Below are 18,439 nucleotides of genomic sequence, written 5' to 3' on the forward strand. Positions count from 1 at the left end.
CCCGGGCTTAGCGCGATATACCGGATGGACCCGGGTTCGCGTGCCTCCCCTTGTCGTAATAGCTACATCGAGCGTATTTGGAAACGGCTCTGTGGGTGGGGTTCGAAATACCAAACGTTTAGAACTATTCCCAAATATCAGATTATATCGACTGATCCGAATTCCCGATAAGGGTTCAAATTCCGGATAATTCTAAGTGATTATAAAAAATATCCGCATGACATTATCGGACGACGTTCCGCAAGCAATTCATCTAAACTAAATTCAAACCCAGGATCAAAACGACTGTCATTTTGATCATCTCTGTGACGACTATTAATGCTCGGATCGCAAGTCTCTCTGCATAAATTTTACCACGGAAATTCAGAATTACGTTACAAGACTCTTGAGTTCTTCTGAAAAAACAAAATTTCCTCGAAATAATACACCAGCTGCCGCAGAAACGATAAAAGACAACGAGAATGTAGGATATAACACAAAAACTTGGACGAGAAAGAAAAGTTGTCAGATCGTTTGCCGGTTCTACCCGGGACGAAAATACCCTCGCGTAGTATAAGTGGTTGAAACTTTTATTCTGTTTGCGTGCGGCTGCAGTCGCTGTTTTCGCTGAAATTATCTTATTTTCGAACACTATCGAATCGTGGGTCGGTATGGAGACGCGTATAGACGCGTGTACGTACGTACGTTTGCGTGTAAAACGAAGAGAGAAAGAAAGCGAGAGAGAGAGAGAGAGAGAGAGAGAGAGACGGGCGTCGGTTCGCCGGAGTTAAAAAGGAACGGAAGTATCCGGTAATCACATTTAGTCTCGTCCGTGTTTTCCGCAACTTTTTTGTTTCTCCCGTCCCCCTTTCGCCCCGCAAACTTCTGGCCTTACGTAACTCGACTCGGAAGTGTCGAGATGCGGCTGGGCAAGCGCAGCGCGACTTCCTTTCTTCCTTCCGAGGTTAGCCAGGCAAATTTCCCACCTTCCCCTCCATCGGGAACCGCGCTCTGGCCGCGAGGTGAAAGCGAATCGCCACGGACAGCAGCCGAGTGTAACAAGAGCGGCTGGCTGGCCGGGATCTTGAACTTTGATTGCATTCAAAGTCCGTGAAAGGGAAACGGCGCGAAACGTGGAATCTTGTCGATCTTGTCGATCTCGTCGATCAGCCGCCCAAGGACGTGATCGATTTTACGTCCCATTGAGCCTCGACCGGAAGAGCGCTCTGCAGTCTTAGCGTCTAAATCTTCCCTCGCCGCGATTCCAACTTCCGCGAGAGTAGATTAAATCTCGGTTTCGACTTACTCCCGAGGCCCGTTATTACGGCAGCGGGGAAATTCTCGCATTTTGACGTCAGCTGCAGGCTGACGGCAGGAATATCACTGTAATTGATCCATGCGATTTCTTTAACGGACCAATTTTATCGCCGGTTTTTCTTCGAATTAAGTCAGTTTATTCTCACAACTTCCTCCCCGCACTTATTCTTTTCTCTTTTATCGCCGAAGCCCCTTCGAGCATTACTGAATATCTCGGGTTTGAATGACAATTATTCTCCATTTTAACCTGCGGACGATGAACATAGAATCTGTTTTACCTCCCTCGAGTTTTTTCTACTTACTTTTCCCTCTTCATTTATACGGATATTTGACATACACGGCGAATGGCTTCGACCTGATTTCAACTTCCATACCTACACGTAGGTACAGGTATGTATTGTATACGCGTGATCGTCAAGTATTCTCGAGTTCTTCGATCCGCTGCAAAACGATTCGGGACATCATCGCTTTACGAGCCAATATCACCTTGAGTTTTGTCCCGGGAATAAGAGCGGGATAGTCGTACCTATAATGTCCATATATACTTTATGGGTATTTTTTCATTGCCCGAACAGATGATCACGGTCTATCTTTTTGTTCCGTAAGCCAGATAAAAAAAGTCGCTCAATGTATAACCGGGACTTAAATTTCCCCTTGATATTTTTCATTCTCAGCCTGCCTTGCAGTTTTTTCTTCTATCTTTCTGCTTTTCGTGCACGAATTGACATTCGAAAGAACTCGAGACCTTCTCAATAGGCATGTTTTTGATCGTTTATAACCCTATTCACCACTCGCGAATAATCGCTGTTTAAAATCTTATTTTATTATCCTTTACTGCGGAAAGAAGAGCGTTTTTCACTACCACGGACCGTTACATCATTACGTAACGCTGAAAACAAATTCAGAGAGCATTCGTTCGTATGGTGTGGGGCAAACTTAAAGTTGTAAAATTTAATTCGCATATTTTCGACCGCCGCTGTATGTGTGTATATATATATATTAAAGGAGAACCTTGCGCCGTTACTCAACGAGAGTATTCACCTTATTGTTAATTGGTTTTATTTCCCCCTTCCCTGCCTCGTAAAAGAACTTACCGACTTCTCGTAATTACACGGTGTGTCGCTCGTCAAAGATGAAACAAAGAGGTTATTTCTCTCCGTATCGCGGGTCATGAGAATTGTCGTGGTTTCGACGAATCAAAGAACGACCAGCGACAGTATCTCGAGTTTTTAGCAATCGCCTATCGATGGTGTGACAACCGTTTCAAGGAAAGCTTCCTTTATCGTCAATCGCGAGTGATTCGCCCGCGTAAGTATTCCGTTCAATAGGTACCGCGCACTGACCAGACGAAGAGATCTTTTCATTCCATTTTTAGACGGCCGTAAAAACATAACGAGTACATACCGGATCGTAGGAGTTTGTCGAAAGTGGAATTAGAAACTTGCGTAGAGTGTAAGGCGTGAAACAAGGGGACTTTGCGAAGCGAGCATCCAGTAGCTACTACGAAACGCTGTAAAAGTGAATATAACGCGTACCCAAAAACGTGTCGTAAATTTTCATCCAGCATGCGCGGAGAGTCGGTCAATTTCTTTCGTATATCAGGAGATATTAAACAAGCTTGTTCGAAAGGCGGTTCATTTGCAATTCACACATACATGCAATATCCGTATTGTACCCATTACGGCTGTAATTAATACCCGGGAGATATTAGAATCAAATTTACGGTTAGCGCGTCTCGCGTATCGGTGATATTTGGTACGAAACGACGACGTGGATCAATAAAAATCAAACGTCGTTCCGTCGAGTTCAAAAAATATTTCGCCGAACGACTTTCTTCTTCCTTCTCTTCTTCTTCTTCTTTTTCTTCGCCGGCGTTGTTGCTGTTCCGTTATACGTATACCTACGAGATTTCACCGTGAACGATACGCATTCTCCGTTATTGTGGAGAAAAATCGTGCGCTTACAGACCGGTCGTTGAATGGTAAGGGCTGCCCATACACACGAGGGCAAAGAAAGGGGCGGATATCTGGCAGCCGTATACGTTACCTAACGTTCTAACGTTAAGGGAAAAGCTCGCCGTGACTGTTGAACGTAAGGAGGGTATTTGTAGGGCGGTACCGAAGCGTGTCCCGGAACTGTAAATACTGACTTGACGCCGGAAGTGGGCTCGAGACTTTCCTAAATCAGGTGCGGGTGGTTCCGTGGCCGAGCTTCGGCGTCCCCTTCATGCTTCGGTTTCGGAATCACTGGAGGACTTTGCGCCTTCCGTTATTTACGCCTCCGCAGCTTCTCCTCGTAACTTTAAGCTAGCTCTGACGCGGCGTGTATCGGCGATTCCGTCAGAACTCGAGATCGTGTTAGGTACAAGGTGTGCCTACATTTTTTCGAGTGGAAAATAAATATTTCCGTGGCTTTGAAACCCGAATATTTCACACCCACATGTGGCAAAGTAGATACATATCAACACAGCTGTTCCGTAAGCTACTTGAATCACGTTCCCGTAATTCCAGGGTTTTTTGACAACAATGCTCTCGGAATGACGTTAGGTCAGAAATCAGAGAATTTTCTTTCGGATGCGAAAAAACGATCAAAGAAAAACGCAGCATGCGGTTCATCAGGAACCGAGTCGTCCAATTTCTTTTTTTTTTCTCAGCTGTATCAGATCTCAATCTCGCTGTAGAAGGCCGTGCTTATTTTCTCATCTGCAAGGATGCGGATTGGAGGAAAAATGGTTTCTGCTTCTTAAAGAAAACTTCACTTTCCAAGGTAAATAAAAAGCGAAAAACAACCGCGTCACTACTCAAGGAAGCGGAACAGGGTCGGTTTGCACTTTATGCATTCAGAGCTTGAGTATTCAGTGAAATCAAATGCAAACATCACCGTGTTTTCTCCGTGCGTTGAAGACACATTGAAACAAATTCACGCGTCGGCCTCGATAATACGGCAAGTGCCCATTACGCACGCGTTAAAAAGTAAAAGTTCCATCATCGAACGAGAGCGAATAATAATTGCCACATCACGTAACATTTTCAAGTTTCACGAATATTATACAGTACAACGCCCACTTTTCCAGCGCAGCCTTGTTCTTTTTCTTGTTTTTTTCCATTATTACACCCGCAACGCGGGCTTCCTTAATTTTATTTTCTTATTCAACTTTTGACAATTACCAAAGCTATACAATACTTAATATCCGCACCGCAAGTTAAATTTATGTGTAAGGCAACGAGGATCATATAAAAAATCGATGACCGCGTCTTACAGGATCGCCACGCCACCGCACTGAACACCCATCGAAACTATTTATCTGGCATCAAATCGTTGATGGGACCGCAGGGTGAACCGCTCGTTTCTGATGCCTATATCCGATGCGCGTGTGATCAAATCGACGCGATGTAATGCGAACTATCAAATATATCTTTCATTTTCACCCCGATAAACGACGTTCATAGCTACTCGCATGAAAATTGAGCCTACGAATATGGCTATCGTATCGCTGATTAGATTATCGATCAATTTTCGGAAACAATCGAAGAACCGATGTCTAATCCAGCGACAGATTATTCCGATACCCGTACATACCGCTCTTCGGCGTTGAAGGAATTATTGTTGTTATTATTATCATTATACATACACCCTTCCGTTGAAGATTACACGAAAATTGGGAGATGTTATCGGTTTACTTTGAAACAGGATGAAATTTAATTGTCTTCGAAGGGTTGCTCGCGTTGAACAGGTTTAAATAAAGCCGATTATTTCGGGTAATAACATTGTCATCCACGTACCGGAAGAAGAGAATGTTGTCATTATAACAGGCCATTGAAGAGGGTGTAATTATCGTGTACCACGCGTATACGCGAGTGATTAGGTATTACACATGGTCGAGTAACGGATTCGATTTCCGTTACAAGTTTTATCGACTCGAACCGCGCGTGTACGAAAAACACGATCTCTTCCAACGTCCTCTAAACTTTTTCCCTCTTTTACGACCGCTCACCCACGACGACTAGGCGGTGAAAATAACCGCAGCTTAATGAGGTAAACGCTGTAACATTATGTACGTATAACACGTTACACAAAACCCCGTCGAATGGAAATAGCAGACACGGAGAACGGCGTAATGATACGGCGTACCTGGGCATTGACTAACAACGAGACACATGACTGAAATTGTTAAATCGGGACAAGGGTAATTAATTAATTTACTACGATCCGTATACATGTACATACACGGATGTCTACATATTAATCTTCGTGGCCGCACAAGCCTGGGCCGAACGAGGAGTGGGATGCGAGCCGGCTGTCTGGCTCCCGGAGAGATGGAAGATCGTGAAAACGCGACGTATGTTTCTGCACCTGTCTTACCCGCACACCTACATGCGGCGAATGAAGAGAGTTACAAACGTTTACCGTGGTATAAAAGCACCGAGATACGCTGGAAAGTTGCAGTTAGCATTTGACCGCCTTGTAACATTGTGATACACCGAAGAAATGGTCTCCAAGGTAGAAAATAAAATAAAACAAAATAGGATAAAGAAAAATTTTCAAAAATCGTACGAACGACGTTATACACGGATAGAAAAAAAAAAAAAAAAAAAAAAAAAAAAAAAAAAAAAAAAAAAAAAAAAAAAAAAAAAAAAAAAAAAAAAAAAAAAAAAAAAAACAAGAAAAGAAAGAAAACGAACAATGATAGGAAAAATCTTAAAAGTGACCTCGAGATCAAGTCCGGTGACTGAAAATATGAAAAATTTTCGGGTGCTCGGTTGTGCGCGAACGAAGCGATTTTCACTTCTTCTATTGATACCCACGCTAAGTACAACGCGTCGATATTGCATACCTCTGACAAAGGGTGTAAATGTGAGAAAGCTCAGAGGAGCGCAGCTGCATCGTAGGTACTTCGTGTTCTCACCTACCGACGTGCGGAGTGTCGTCGACGTCACGTACGACGTCCGATAACCGGGTCAATAAGCACATATCGTATACCTTTACCAGAGTTATATTTTCGCAGAGTCGATACGTAGGTTAAGAACAGCGTCCCGAACAAGTTCCGTCTAAGCTAAGCAAACCGGCAGCCCTCCACGCGCATCGATCGAGTCTCGGAGGGTAGTTTTGCAGTCGGTGAAAAGTTCGTCCCGTGTCTCTTCCCTTCCCCGTGCCGGCACGCTAACGACCAAAGTGAAGTTATAAAACGTAGATTAGAACGGACGGCATAATTAAGAAACCGTATAATCGCTCCAATTATGAGCATTAACTACGGCTAGCGGAGCGACGCACTGACTACGCGACGCCCGGCGTTACGATGATGCTGCCTTCGAGGCGAACTCACAAATAAATCGTGATAAAAAATCATCCCTCGCCGATTCCAGTCGTTTCTGCTCGCGTTATAATATCACAGTATCGGCAAGCCGGTATTTATGCTAATTATATCTTGCCGCTGTAGCAGCAGTACGATTTACCGTTTATTCGAGCAATTTTGCTTCATTGTTATTATTCCAACTTACAAAATAATCCCCTCGCCCTCGTCGAGGGTATAAACTCGGCACGAACCGTTCAACTTTTTCATATCGTACTCTTTCGTACGAAATCGTGCGAAACGTATTGAGATTGGCAATAATAACAATTTGATTAAATCGGAAAAACAACCCCTCTCCGTTTTAGCGAAAGTTCTCTAATTCCATCCCCCCTCAGCTCGCCGTATTCGCCCTCTTCGCCCTCCTCGCGACCAACGCCAGGGCGGGAATCGTCTCCCTGGGTCACGTCGGCGACGGAGGATCCTTCCACGATGCCCATTCGGCCCTCACCCAGAGCCACGCAACCTCGTTCACCCACTTTCACGGCCCCGTCGAAGGCCCCGTCTACGAGGTCAAGGTCCCCCACGTTCCCGAGCACGACGAGCACGCCCACCTCCACGGGCAGCATCACCAGGACCACGGATACACCCTTGACTACGTCGCTCAACCTAAGTACGAATTCTCCTACGGGGTGGAGGACCATCACACGGGGGATATCCACGGGCAGAAGGAGTCACGTGACGGTGCGTAAAACGGACCGTTTTTTTTTTTTTCATTCCCTCCGTAACCTGAGGCTTTGATTGAGAAGAGTGGTTATTTGATTAATTAAACATTTGGATGATTTCGCGGAAGTTATTATACGTACGCGTGTACGAAGGGCGCTGTGTAGGGAGTGAGAGACAGTTACACGTGTTGATTAAATTTGGAGAGACGTTTTTGGGTTGATTAAAATGTCAAGAGTTTCGAATGAAAATTCGTTTCGATGTATAATTCTAGCGTGAAAATCAAGGATTATTAACTAATACCACCGCCTGTCCGTATGCGCAACATTCGCTCGGTGGAAACCTGACAAATTGATCGCCTATTCACGGTTCACGCTATGTACAATATATTGTACGTACATGCACGTTAGCTTGAGATTAAAAACCACAAAAGAAACTAACTAAACACCGATCAATCACGCGACGGTATCGACTTTTCAGTAAAACAAAACGGCGACTGAGCTACGCACGTAGTTTTACAAAATATAAAAATAAAATATCAGCTAATAAAAAAAGAAAAAACTTTTCAATTTATTACACTCGCGATTGACGTCGTTTCGAAGAAACTGTTTTAAACCGTATATAGCGTAATTCCAATGAACGTCTTTAATACAATTCACAGAACGATTGTTATAGAAACAAAAATCACCGGCTACGTTTTATGCATACCTATAATAATACGACATTCACGTTTTCGCTGCTCAATTTTATTTATTCAACAAATTCATGACTAAACAATTACGCGAACGTTCGTGCAGCTGTCAAAAGGTGTAATCACTCACCCAAAACTGCACGCACACGCAAGTTTTTGCTACCGTTTTCATTTTACTTTTTCCCAGCACCCGTCCATTTTACCGCTCGACAAATATTTCGTTACGAAATCCGATAAACGGGGTTGCTTGTCACTTGTTATTTAATTGTGATAAGCAGCTGATCTCAAATTTACCGTATCGGAGTTTTATTCACACACACGAGTACGGTATGTGAAAAAAAAAATGACTCACTTTGTTGTTAAAAATTATACTTCATTACGTCCTAGCCAATTCCAATGGTGGAATGTTCCACCACCGTAACAACTACTTGTACAACGAAAGGCAATTTCATGGAATCCAGTATTATTATTCCGTATCGACGTTCCCCTGTAAACTCGAAATCACGTGTTACAGGTAAAACGGTAAGAGGCGAGTACAGCATCCATGAACCCGGCGGCAACATCAGGACTGTAAAGTACCACGCGGACAAGGACGGTTTTCACGCGGTTGTTCACAATTCCGGAAGTAACGATCACTCCGGCGGAGTTTACGGCGGTCAGGGGGCTCACGGGGTTCACGGGGTTCACGGGGGTCAAGAAGAGCAGCATAACCTGGACCTGGGTCACACAGCACCGGTCCACGAGGAGCACCAGCTCGAGGAGTACGCTGTGTACCAGGGTCAGGAGGTGCAGGCATCCGGTCACGGTGCCACGGGATATCTGTGAGATAAACCGCTGAAAACGCCGTCGGTGGGCTCTGAACGCCGAAACACACACGTACCTGGATCGTTTAATTATTTTTAAAGCATTGCGCGTACAGAGAGAAGCGTTCATTTTTTTATCGTTAACGTTTGTTGCCTGCCTGCCTGCCTTAAGTGTACCAAAGCCTTATACGTACAACGACCCTTTTATACTATAGAGAGGTTATTAATTAACTGTATCAATTTATTCTATACATATACCTAATAATTGTAACCTGTAAAACGACGCGCAATGTAGCGTGTAGCATGTATCGTGACTATGTAATAGGTCTTGTTTTGTAAATATATATAACTATTTTCCAATAAAGCGTTCGATGCGTTATACAAATATGATGTATTATATTCAAACGCGTTTGCCGGAGTAATTTCACGGTGACTCGTAATTAACGGTTCGTTGAATAATCGATGCACCGCTGCATTCCCTGACTTTACAACACACCTTGAAAGTGGATCAATACAATCTTCCAGCGTTCACGATTCAACGGAGAATCGCATAAAGCTGTTGTAATTTTTCAGTCGATATAATTAAGCAGCTTATTGACAAATTCAAGAACCCGTCGTCCCGAAGAACGATGAAGAAAAGTTCGACCGACCACGAGCAATATTGTGCCTGCCGATACCTACATACCTTTCGATACCTATGTACACATTATATACCAATTCATGCGTATACCGCGGTGAATAAAGTGATTAAATAAGAATGAAAGAATATAAGGGGAATATTGGATTTCAATCATTACTTTCATCGGCAGGCAATCTTGGAGGCGACGTTTTAATTTAAAAATGAGATCAACAGCTCGATCCACTCGCGGAAAATCTACGGTTATCGATATCTCCGGACGTTAATAAAACCTGGGAAAGTCACGCGTGTATTGCTGTGCGTGCAAAATGAGACGTGGTAAAAGATATACATATATTTCAAGTCGCGAATCTCGTCTCTCAAGTTTGGATCATCGTTCCCCTCCGCGCCGGAATTATCCCCTCATATCTGTTACGTCGTTATGATTAATTGAACAGGGAGTGAACGCCGCGGAAGCACTGGGTGCAAATCTGTGCGAGCAATCAATGGGGCGGATAGAAAATGTGGGGGGAGGGGGTCACTATCGAAAATTGGCAATAGCCGAACGGCGCTCCGATGATTCTAGTATTTCAATTACCAGCAAACAACGGTGAAACCCCGCTGGATTATATAGCCGGTGTCCTAAATAAGCGCGCGAATCTCACGTGCGTTTGTTACGCGACGGCGATTGCGATGTTTATTCGTCGACTGCTAATCCAACCGAAACGTTATAATTATTCCGCGTCGGTTCAACACGCGGGATAAGCCGTTGGAAAAACATTCAATCTCGTTACAGACGGGAGTTTTCACAGGCCACCGACAGCTGACGACTTGTGATTTTCAAATACGCGCCAATATATTTTGGTCCATTTCCGTCGATTGATAAATATGCATGCTCGACAATAGCGTGTATTCGGTGGCTCGTCCTTGTTCAGGATATGGTCAATTCCGAAGAGAGGTGCACGTTACGCAAACGAGTCGTTCATCGAGCCAATTGACGGTATTTCATTACGGTCGAATATCAGGTGGAAATGAACAAAAGAGTTTCGCCAGGTTCATATAACTACTTCGTTGCGTTAATTAAAATTCATACACCTCGCGTTAACGCTGATCAGAATTATACGTACCGATTGAGTGGAGTTCAACGAGCAATAATTGACTCGCTCAAATTATATCCTTTGAAAACACGCGAGTATAATTAGTGCGTGAATTAAAACGCCATACGCGTTGATTCGCGGATCAGATGAATTCAAGCGAGTCTTCAATCGCAACACAGCATACTCGCGTCTTGCGTTTCTCAATCTTTTGCGTTGTCAAATTGAAACCCCTGCAGTTTCGTTCAAACGAAACACTTTGCCCACCTCCCAATTGCAATAAGCGCAAAGTATTTCGTTTAAGAAGCGTGAAAAGAAAAATAAAGTGTCGGAAAAACGGTAAAAGAAAGGACGAGTAGAAGAGAGTGAAGATGAGAAGGAAAAAACAAACGAAGTAAAAGTAAGAAAGAAAGAGAGAATGAAGGGGCGGTGAGAGAGGTTGAAAAAAGACTTTGTTTACCTCAATTACTTAACGAGTCGCGAGGGTAGCATGAATTTTTATTCACCCGTAAAAATCAGGCGACCGTCCGTTTCAGGTTTGTCTGGATTTCAGTTTTCCATCGGCGATGAGCTGAGGCGAATCAGATTGAATAATAGCGCGGGAACGGCTTGGAATTTATTTATGAAAAATGTATAAACCTGGAATGGCGAGAGCTGAGGGATGCAGCCCCGGATGGACCAGGGACGATGTTCCTGTTCTTCCGCTTCCCGCACTCATACATCCATCGTCACATACCGTGGGCGAGGAGCGACGGTATGACCTACATTTCGTTCGAGCAGAGGCTATCGATTCCGCTCTCGCTCTCGGCCGCGCTCTTAAACACAGCCTCCCATCTCATTTAACCCCATCCAGCGCCCCGCGTGGCCCTGCATTTTCCATTCCTCGCCGAGAGTTCTTCGTTTTGGAAAAAATACAACCGTTGCGTTCCGTGCCGCGGGATTATTCGCCCACACTGGAGGCCCTTTGCCCGTCGGGAGTCTCCCATCGCGAGCTTCGAAAGCTCGACCAAAATCCGGTGACGCGTTCGGTTTCCAAATGGATTTCGATTACGCTGTCCGTTCCTCCTTCGCTCTAATTCAAGACTAGTTTCCGGCACCCTTCTTACGTCACGGACAAGTCTTCGCCTTGATGAGTTCGTAGTACACGTAGGTATTAATGTAAACGTTACCGGAACGTGGAGCATTCCAGTCGTTCACATGCAGGAGGGCATAATTGAAACATTCGCGCTATTAGGCTAGTTGAGCTCTAGCCGATGATCGTCCAAACTCGAAATTACGTCTGAAGGTTTCTTCGGCAGAATTTCAATTTTGCACAGCGTTCTCATAATCCGTTTCAAACTTGTGCGCATCTTCTTGACTGTATAATATACCCAAGTAGTCTTACCTAGGTCGCATATACATTGGACGTTATTCCGTGTAACAATTAGTGCACTTTACTACCACGTGCCTTCGGGCGGATTTCGGATTTTCAGCGTAAAATATCTCGATTAGAAATATAATTTTTTTTCCCGAGAAGGCTCCAGCGGTCGATTGCAATTTTGCCCCACCTCCCCATAAGAAGAGGCAAGTTTTACCATGGTGTTTCAAGACACAATCAGCTAAAAGTCACGCACGTAGCCTTTCATGGCCTGCACTACAGATGCCGGTCGAAGTAAAAAGAGTTATTGCTAGGCGTGTACGGACCGTAGCCTCGTTCTACGTAGTTCTTAAGAATTTATTACTGAATTACTGCGAAATTTCGCCATTTCGAGAGTGATCCGACGGTGAATGAAACATGATCAGTCCTCTTATACGTGACGATTATTATTTTTTTTTCTTCTCTGTAGACGGTTGTAAAAGTATAAATGTATCTTACGGTATGTTGTGGAACTTTCACGTAACCGTCGTCGAAAATGTCATTGTTAGTAAATTTATAGAGAGCAAAAAACAATACGATTGAAAAACCATCCAAGTTAAGCAGAAATCCATCGGAAATCGACGCAAGTGCCAGAAATGGCGTAAGAAACGCTTTAGCGAAACTCGACCGCGCGAGGGATGTTTTATCCTCAGACGAGCAAGGATCAGATTGATTCAGGACTGTTCAAAGTGCACTGGCGTGTATTCTAATCCGTAAAGTCGAGAGCGAGCTGCGTGGGGGGGACGTGGAGAGTGAAAATTTCATTCGACTCTGAAGGGGGGTGGATGGGAATATATTTTTTCTTCTCCACCCTCCGAGTCCCGACTCCCCGAGCGTTTCGAACCACCGACTGTTCTGGTTCTTGCGGTGGGTAAGAAAAGTCACGCGCCGTTATTACTTTTCCGCAAGCCAGTCTATAAATACGGTCGGGGGTAAAATAACCTGCCAAAATTCATTTTACAACTCGGCACTTTCTCTCTCTCTCTCTTACTCACCTTCGCCTCGCTCCGTGAGAAACTTGGGGGAAATTTATGCGAATCAATTTCTGCCGTCACGCCGTTAACCCCATGTTTTCGATACCATCTGCGCATTTACCCGAAATACACACACCTACGTCTGGTAAACGTACGGAAGCTTGACTCGAGCTTTCGATCTGTTTTGGGGGGCGCAGCGGTGATCCTCGAAACTTGGGGGTCAAGTCGAGCGCAAGCCCGGCGCAGAAATACAGGGATTGCAACTTCCGCCAAGTACAAGGGTTGATGCAGAAACGGGGATGGAAGCTCGCGACGGCTCGCGGCTCGCCTCACCTCACCGCAAAGGTAAGACACGAGAACGCGAGGAGAGTGTTGAATATGCGGTGGCACGTTTTGCGTTTAGAGCCGGATCCCTCGGAGGACCTATAAAAGCGATTTATACTTACTGGGCGAACATCCCCGCATATACATAAACAGACTGGATATTTGCATAGGATCGAAAGTACACGAGCGAACTGTCGACGGGGGCCACCAAGGGAAAGAACGAGAGGTGGGGGGAGAAAAAACCTAGAGCTCGGATCGGCGAATTACCGAGAGATACACGCTACGACGGAATCGAATCTTCGGTAATCAAGATGGACACACAAACCATTCGACTAGAACCCTCGAAGATTTTATTACTGGAAAAGCTGCTAAATCTCGGCATTGATTAGAATCGAATATTTACAACGCGTTAGCTGCATCGGCTCAAACACCGCTGTGTCAGCTACTTGTAGTGATTAATGGAGTTTGGAGACACCTGCGGGAGTGAAAACTACACGAATCGTATGAATGAACAATTTCCAGATAGTACGATGGTGTGCCTGACATTATGTCAGCTCTCTCATTTGTATTCTGTAAACGAGCGTTCGATAATTCATATCCCGCTATTCGTCCTTCTTCACGGTCGGTTTGACCCATTTTTGATTAATTGCAAGGATTGGCGTAAGGACGGCCATCATTACGCAGTACGGGCGTAAGATCTCGATTGAAGCGATTCGTTTCCGATATGACTACCTGCAAACCTCTTCCGAGGCAAATGAGTTGAATATGGTTTGAACGAGCGTGTTCGACCTGCGTTAACAATGTTTTAAAAATCCAAGAAGCGATCATTACCGTGAGCACGGTGTGTACAAAGTCGTCAATCTCATTTCGAGCCGTGGAATGAAAGCCGCGAGAGAGATCTTCTCCGTAGGGAGAAATCGAGGCTACGCGCGCGGTAAAGGAGATCGCAATACGCGTGACACGGCTTAAGGTGTCGCGTGAAATCCACTCGGTTTGTGCAAGTGCGGCGAAAACGCGTCGAGGTGACCAACTGACGACGAGACGCTCGTTCCGGTCAGAGAGAAAGAAGCCTTTCTACTCGCGTCCGGCGAATAGATACGCGGAAGTAATTTTACCGCCTACGGTGGATCGCGGACGAATTCGAGGTTTCGTCGGAGGACGCCGCGCGTCGCGACGTCGGCGGCGGCGTCGAGTAATCGGCGACAAATCAGAAGGATAGTTACGCCGCGGTTTCCCGCGCCCCGTTCGCGTCACCTTTATTCGTACAAATTACCCTGACCAGGCTGGCAGCGCTCCGACGGAAGGGGCAAACGAGCCAACGAAGCCAATTTAAGGGTTTGGCTCGGCACCTAAACGCAACGTAACATAACCGTTCCGCAAAATCCAACCCGGAGGCTTCGCGGCAGCATTTCCCTCCACCCTCTGACTCTCGCTGACTTCTCGACTCCGTTGCGGAATTGGACTAATCTTATTTACGACTCACCCCTAGGCATTTCTGACTTCATAAAAGCGCCAACCTTTCCACTCGTCGCTTCGCAAGCTCCGGCCTCTTATTCTCTCTCTCTCTCTCTCTCTCTCGTTTTCTCTGCTTAATTTATTTTTTATTCTCCCTCTCCGTTTTACCCCCTTTCTCCCTCCCCCGCGCCCTAACACGTACGTATCTACCTCGAGTCTCTTCTTCCCACGTTAGTTGAGTCTCGACCTTACTCCCAGAGTCCAGAGATGTTTTCGTATCAGTAATCTACAAAAGTTGTTATTTTACAATCGCTCGACTGTAAATATGAGCCCAACGAAGTTTTGATACCTCGTCGCCGTTAATCGGAGTACCAGCCTATCTTGATGAAATAAGACTCCGAAGACGAAATTCCTTCATCCTTTTCGTTATTTCGATGATATATGTATATAGGAGACATTCGAGTTTAATCACCCTGTTTGAATGAAATTATGTTACACTTTCCGAAACACGTCGAGGAAAAAAATTTGCCAAAACATATTGTAATATCGCTTGTACTCAAATATTCATCGTGGCATCGTTTGAGATTTTGATTTTTAACTTCTCCCCCCTTTTTTTTTTTTGTTCCTATCTTTCGTTTTTCGATTTTTTCGTTACAATTTAATGGAAACTCACGTTGTGATTATTGGTAAATTTACACAGGGTAAATTGATCGCGTGATTTAATCGTGAAAAATCCTCGGAAAAACGAATTGGTAACGTAATTTTACGTGAAATAAAACGTTTGACGATTTAACAAGATTATTTTTGATTACTTCTTTTCTTTACACAAGGAATTGATCGCATTAAGGTAATTGAAATAATTATGGAACTTGTCTTTCTCGTCTTGAAACTGTAGAAATGAAAAGATGAAGAATCAGCAGCAGAAGAAGAACGGAGAATTATTATACGTGGAGTGATTGAACCATAAGCCTGTACCTCTGACGACACGCGATGAAATATCGTTCATTATGCGTCCTGGTTTTGTAAATTAGAAATGGAATTGGCGTTGGGTTTATCGGGTTACCGAATTATGCCGATACCTTTCACACAAATTCGGTAAACATGTTTATTCTGTCTAGTGCGCAATACACGCCTTGCATTTTAGCTGACAATGAGGGTGATAAGATACGCTGCAGCGGAAGCATTGGCTTCTTACCAGATATTTATCGAATTAGGTTCTGATTTCTTGGAGTCGGAGCAAGAAGAGCGAGAATAAAAAAAAAAAAAAATAAAAAATAACAGCATGAACAAAAAAAGAGAAAAAGACGGTAAAAAAAATTTGCCCGTGGATGAAGACGTTTAGTTTTCATTTGAACAAGCGTTACCAATTTCTACCGAGCAAATAACACTAAGAAAGTAATTTGAAAAATCTGTAAACACCGCCAGATATCCTCTCACTCTTTGAAGAGCGAATGACTTTCGTTCAAAGCATATGTACTTTATCCTTTTTATCCGTTTCCTCACTTTTCTTTGTATTTTTTTTTTTTTTTCTTTAGTCTCGTCTCACTCGTCGCGTGACTGTAATATCGAAGAAAGCGTCACTGAAAATGATGTTTAACGACGCGGCTGAATCTACAAGTATACGGTGTATTAATCATCGTAATAACTACGATAGAAATTTCTTACACCTCAACGACATGTGCGATTCATGTGAAAAAGTAATCAAACCAATGGCACTCACCGGCGATTGCTTGTGAAGAAAAAATAAAACGAAAGGAAATAAGCCAAACAGAAATATGATGGGCGAATGTAATTATAGAAGTGGTTGGTAAAAACCGGTTGAGAATTCGTTTGATTTCGAGAAAGAGAAACGCATGAATCATTCCGCGAGGTCGCCGAAACTCTGGTTCGACTATCGACCCAATTATTTTAAGATACGGAGTCTCCTTCGGTGTGTGGATGCGCCGATTTACAAACGCCATCCGCTTTCTGCATGCTTCAGCTGCAGCAGCCCAGCGAAACGAAATGGGAACTTGTATTTGTCAAAGATACAGAAACCGTCTGGAAAGTTTCGGGCGGTTGCAAATATTGGAAAATCTACTCTCGCGTTTTCTTTTCCTCGCAAAGTCTTTAGCTTTGCCGAAGTAAGAATCTCCGTTCAATCTTCCAACCGTACGCGATACTCGTACGTGTATCAGGGCAATTCCCCAGCAAAATGTGATATAGGAAAATGGAGAACGGCCTTACTCGCGTAATTATCTTAAAGTCTTAGAAAATGAAACGGAACAAAATGGGCTGGTATGCATACCAAGGATCGTCCGAAGAACCAAAAAAGGCGAGACCCGCAATTTTTTTCGCTTCGCTTCCCTTTCTCCGATTAAGGACGAATGGTCGAAACGTCTAATTTCAGGTTAGAAGGCAGGTAGCTAACTCCCTCGTAGAAAAGTCATGGATATTTTCCCAGTTAGTTGCAAAGACTCGTGTACGTACACTAGTGGCGAAGTAAAAGAAAAAAAAAAAAAAATTTTTGCGCCAAGGGGCCGATATAGCTGCAGAGTAGGACGGGAGAAAACTTTTTAGATTTATGTGCAGACGTTAACGTTCCTCGGACTCTTTTTACGCTTTGTATACGTGCAGGGAAACACACACATGCACACGCGGGAGGACAGTTTAAGGCAGCGTCCACACGGAGATGAATACAGGGGGGTGAAATTTTCTTTCGAGAAGGCTGCACGATATTCGCCAGTAAAACTGCACCGATGATGGAAATTTAGTGTTCTTCCAACTCACGGTTTAAGGCCCGCCATACGTCACCGTTCATTTACTACCGTCGAATTAGCTTTTTCTCTTACCGTTTCTTTTTTATTCTGCAACTTGGACGGCAGTTTTATAGTTTATTTATTATTTGGGCTGATGCTTTCAATTTTACGATCCCCCTAAGTCGAAACTCTAGGCATCGGTTGCGCGGCTTTTGGGACCATCAAAAACCTCGCTTCGGGTGCTACGTTTGCGTTTGTTTCACCCGACGCGACGCGACGTCAGGCCGTGGAAAGAAAAGGATCGAATTCTGTTCTCGAAATCGATACAAACGGCCATCTCTGGCACAGGGAGAAATAAATACAAGGGTTGACCGTATTTTCACCGTTCGATTCTTCCGCGCGGATCGACATTTCCGCGAGTTATACGTATTCCGCTGTCACGTTCGCTTCGATAGTTCTTGTTTGTTCTTACTCTGAGACACTTAGTCCCCTTTCATGTTCGAACGTATGACGTCAGGAACCCTCCCATGCACGAGAATCCCTTCATCGACGAAATCGCTACAACTGTCCGTCAGACTCTTTCTTTCTTTCATAATATTTTACCACGGAGTGAAACGGGCATGATTATACGCACTATTTTCATTTCGTTCATTTCAATTAAAACGAATATTACTTGCATTGCGCGATTAGCTCCAGGGGCCGGACGATTGTGCAAGGTAAATTTAACGGTGCAAATAGATATTTTAATACCGTAGGTACGTGTAGACATTTCTGAAAATATTTCAATTCCGGTAGAAGCAATTTAATTTTACCGAGAAAGGTGTTCGATGGCAAAACTACTGTTTCAAATACTGAAATACCGCTTAATGCTTGAATATCGAGTATTTTTGGAGGGTAGGAAAGACTGCTGGTAAGTAGAAGAAACGACGTTAAAAAGTATAGGAATAAATCTCCTGATTGGACGTTGACGTTTCGCAAATTGGATATGCGTGAAAGTGAGGTGCAGAGGGGCAGAGCTGAGAATAGAAGTACATAAATTTCA

General features: G+C 44.1%; 2 protein-coding genes across 4 annotated transcripts in view; one reads left to right on the forward strand and one right to left on the reverse strand.

The window, feature by feature from the left end:
- Positions 1-18,439, reverse strand: part of LOC107218940 (kin of IRRE-like protein 1) — a 139,614-nt gene that overhangs the window by 62,233 nt on the left and 58,942 nt on the right. The gene's annotated exons all lie outside the window — the stretch shown is intronic.
- Positions 5,711-9,185, forward strand: LOC107219014. The gene is made up of 3 exons (XM_015657070.2): positions 5,711-5,796; positions 6,982-7,327; positions 8,512-9,185. Exons 1-3 carry the CDS (start codon positions 5,785-5,787, stop codon positions 8,820-8,822), a joined length of 669 nt encoding a protein of 222 aa, XP_015512556.1. The 5' UTR covers positions 5,711-5,784; the 3' UTR covers positions 8,823-9,185.

The sequence above is a fragment of the Neodiprion lecontei genome, chromosome 6, assembly GCF_021901455.1.
Source record: "Neodiprion lecontei isolate iyNeoLeco1 chromosome 6, iyNeoLeco1.1, whole genome shotgun sequence".
Taxonomy (NCBI): domain Eukaryota; kingdom Metazoa; phylum Arthropoda; class Insecta; order Hymenoptera; family Diprionidae; genus Neodiprion; species Neodiprion lecontei.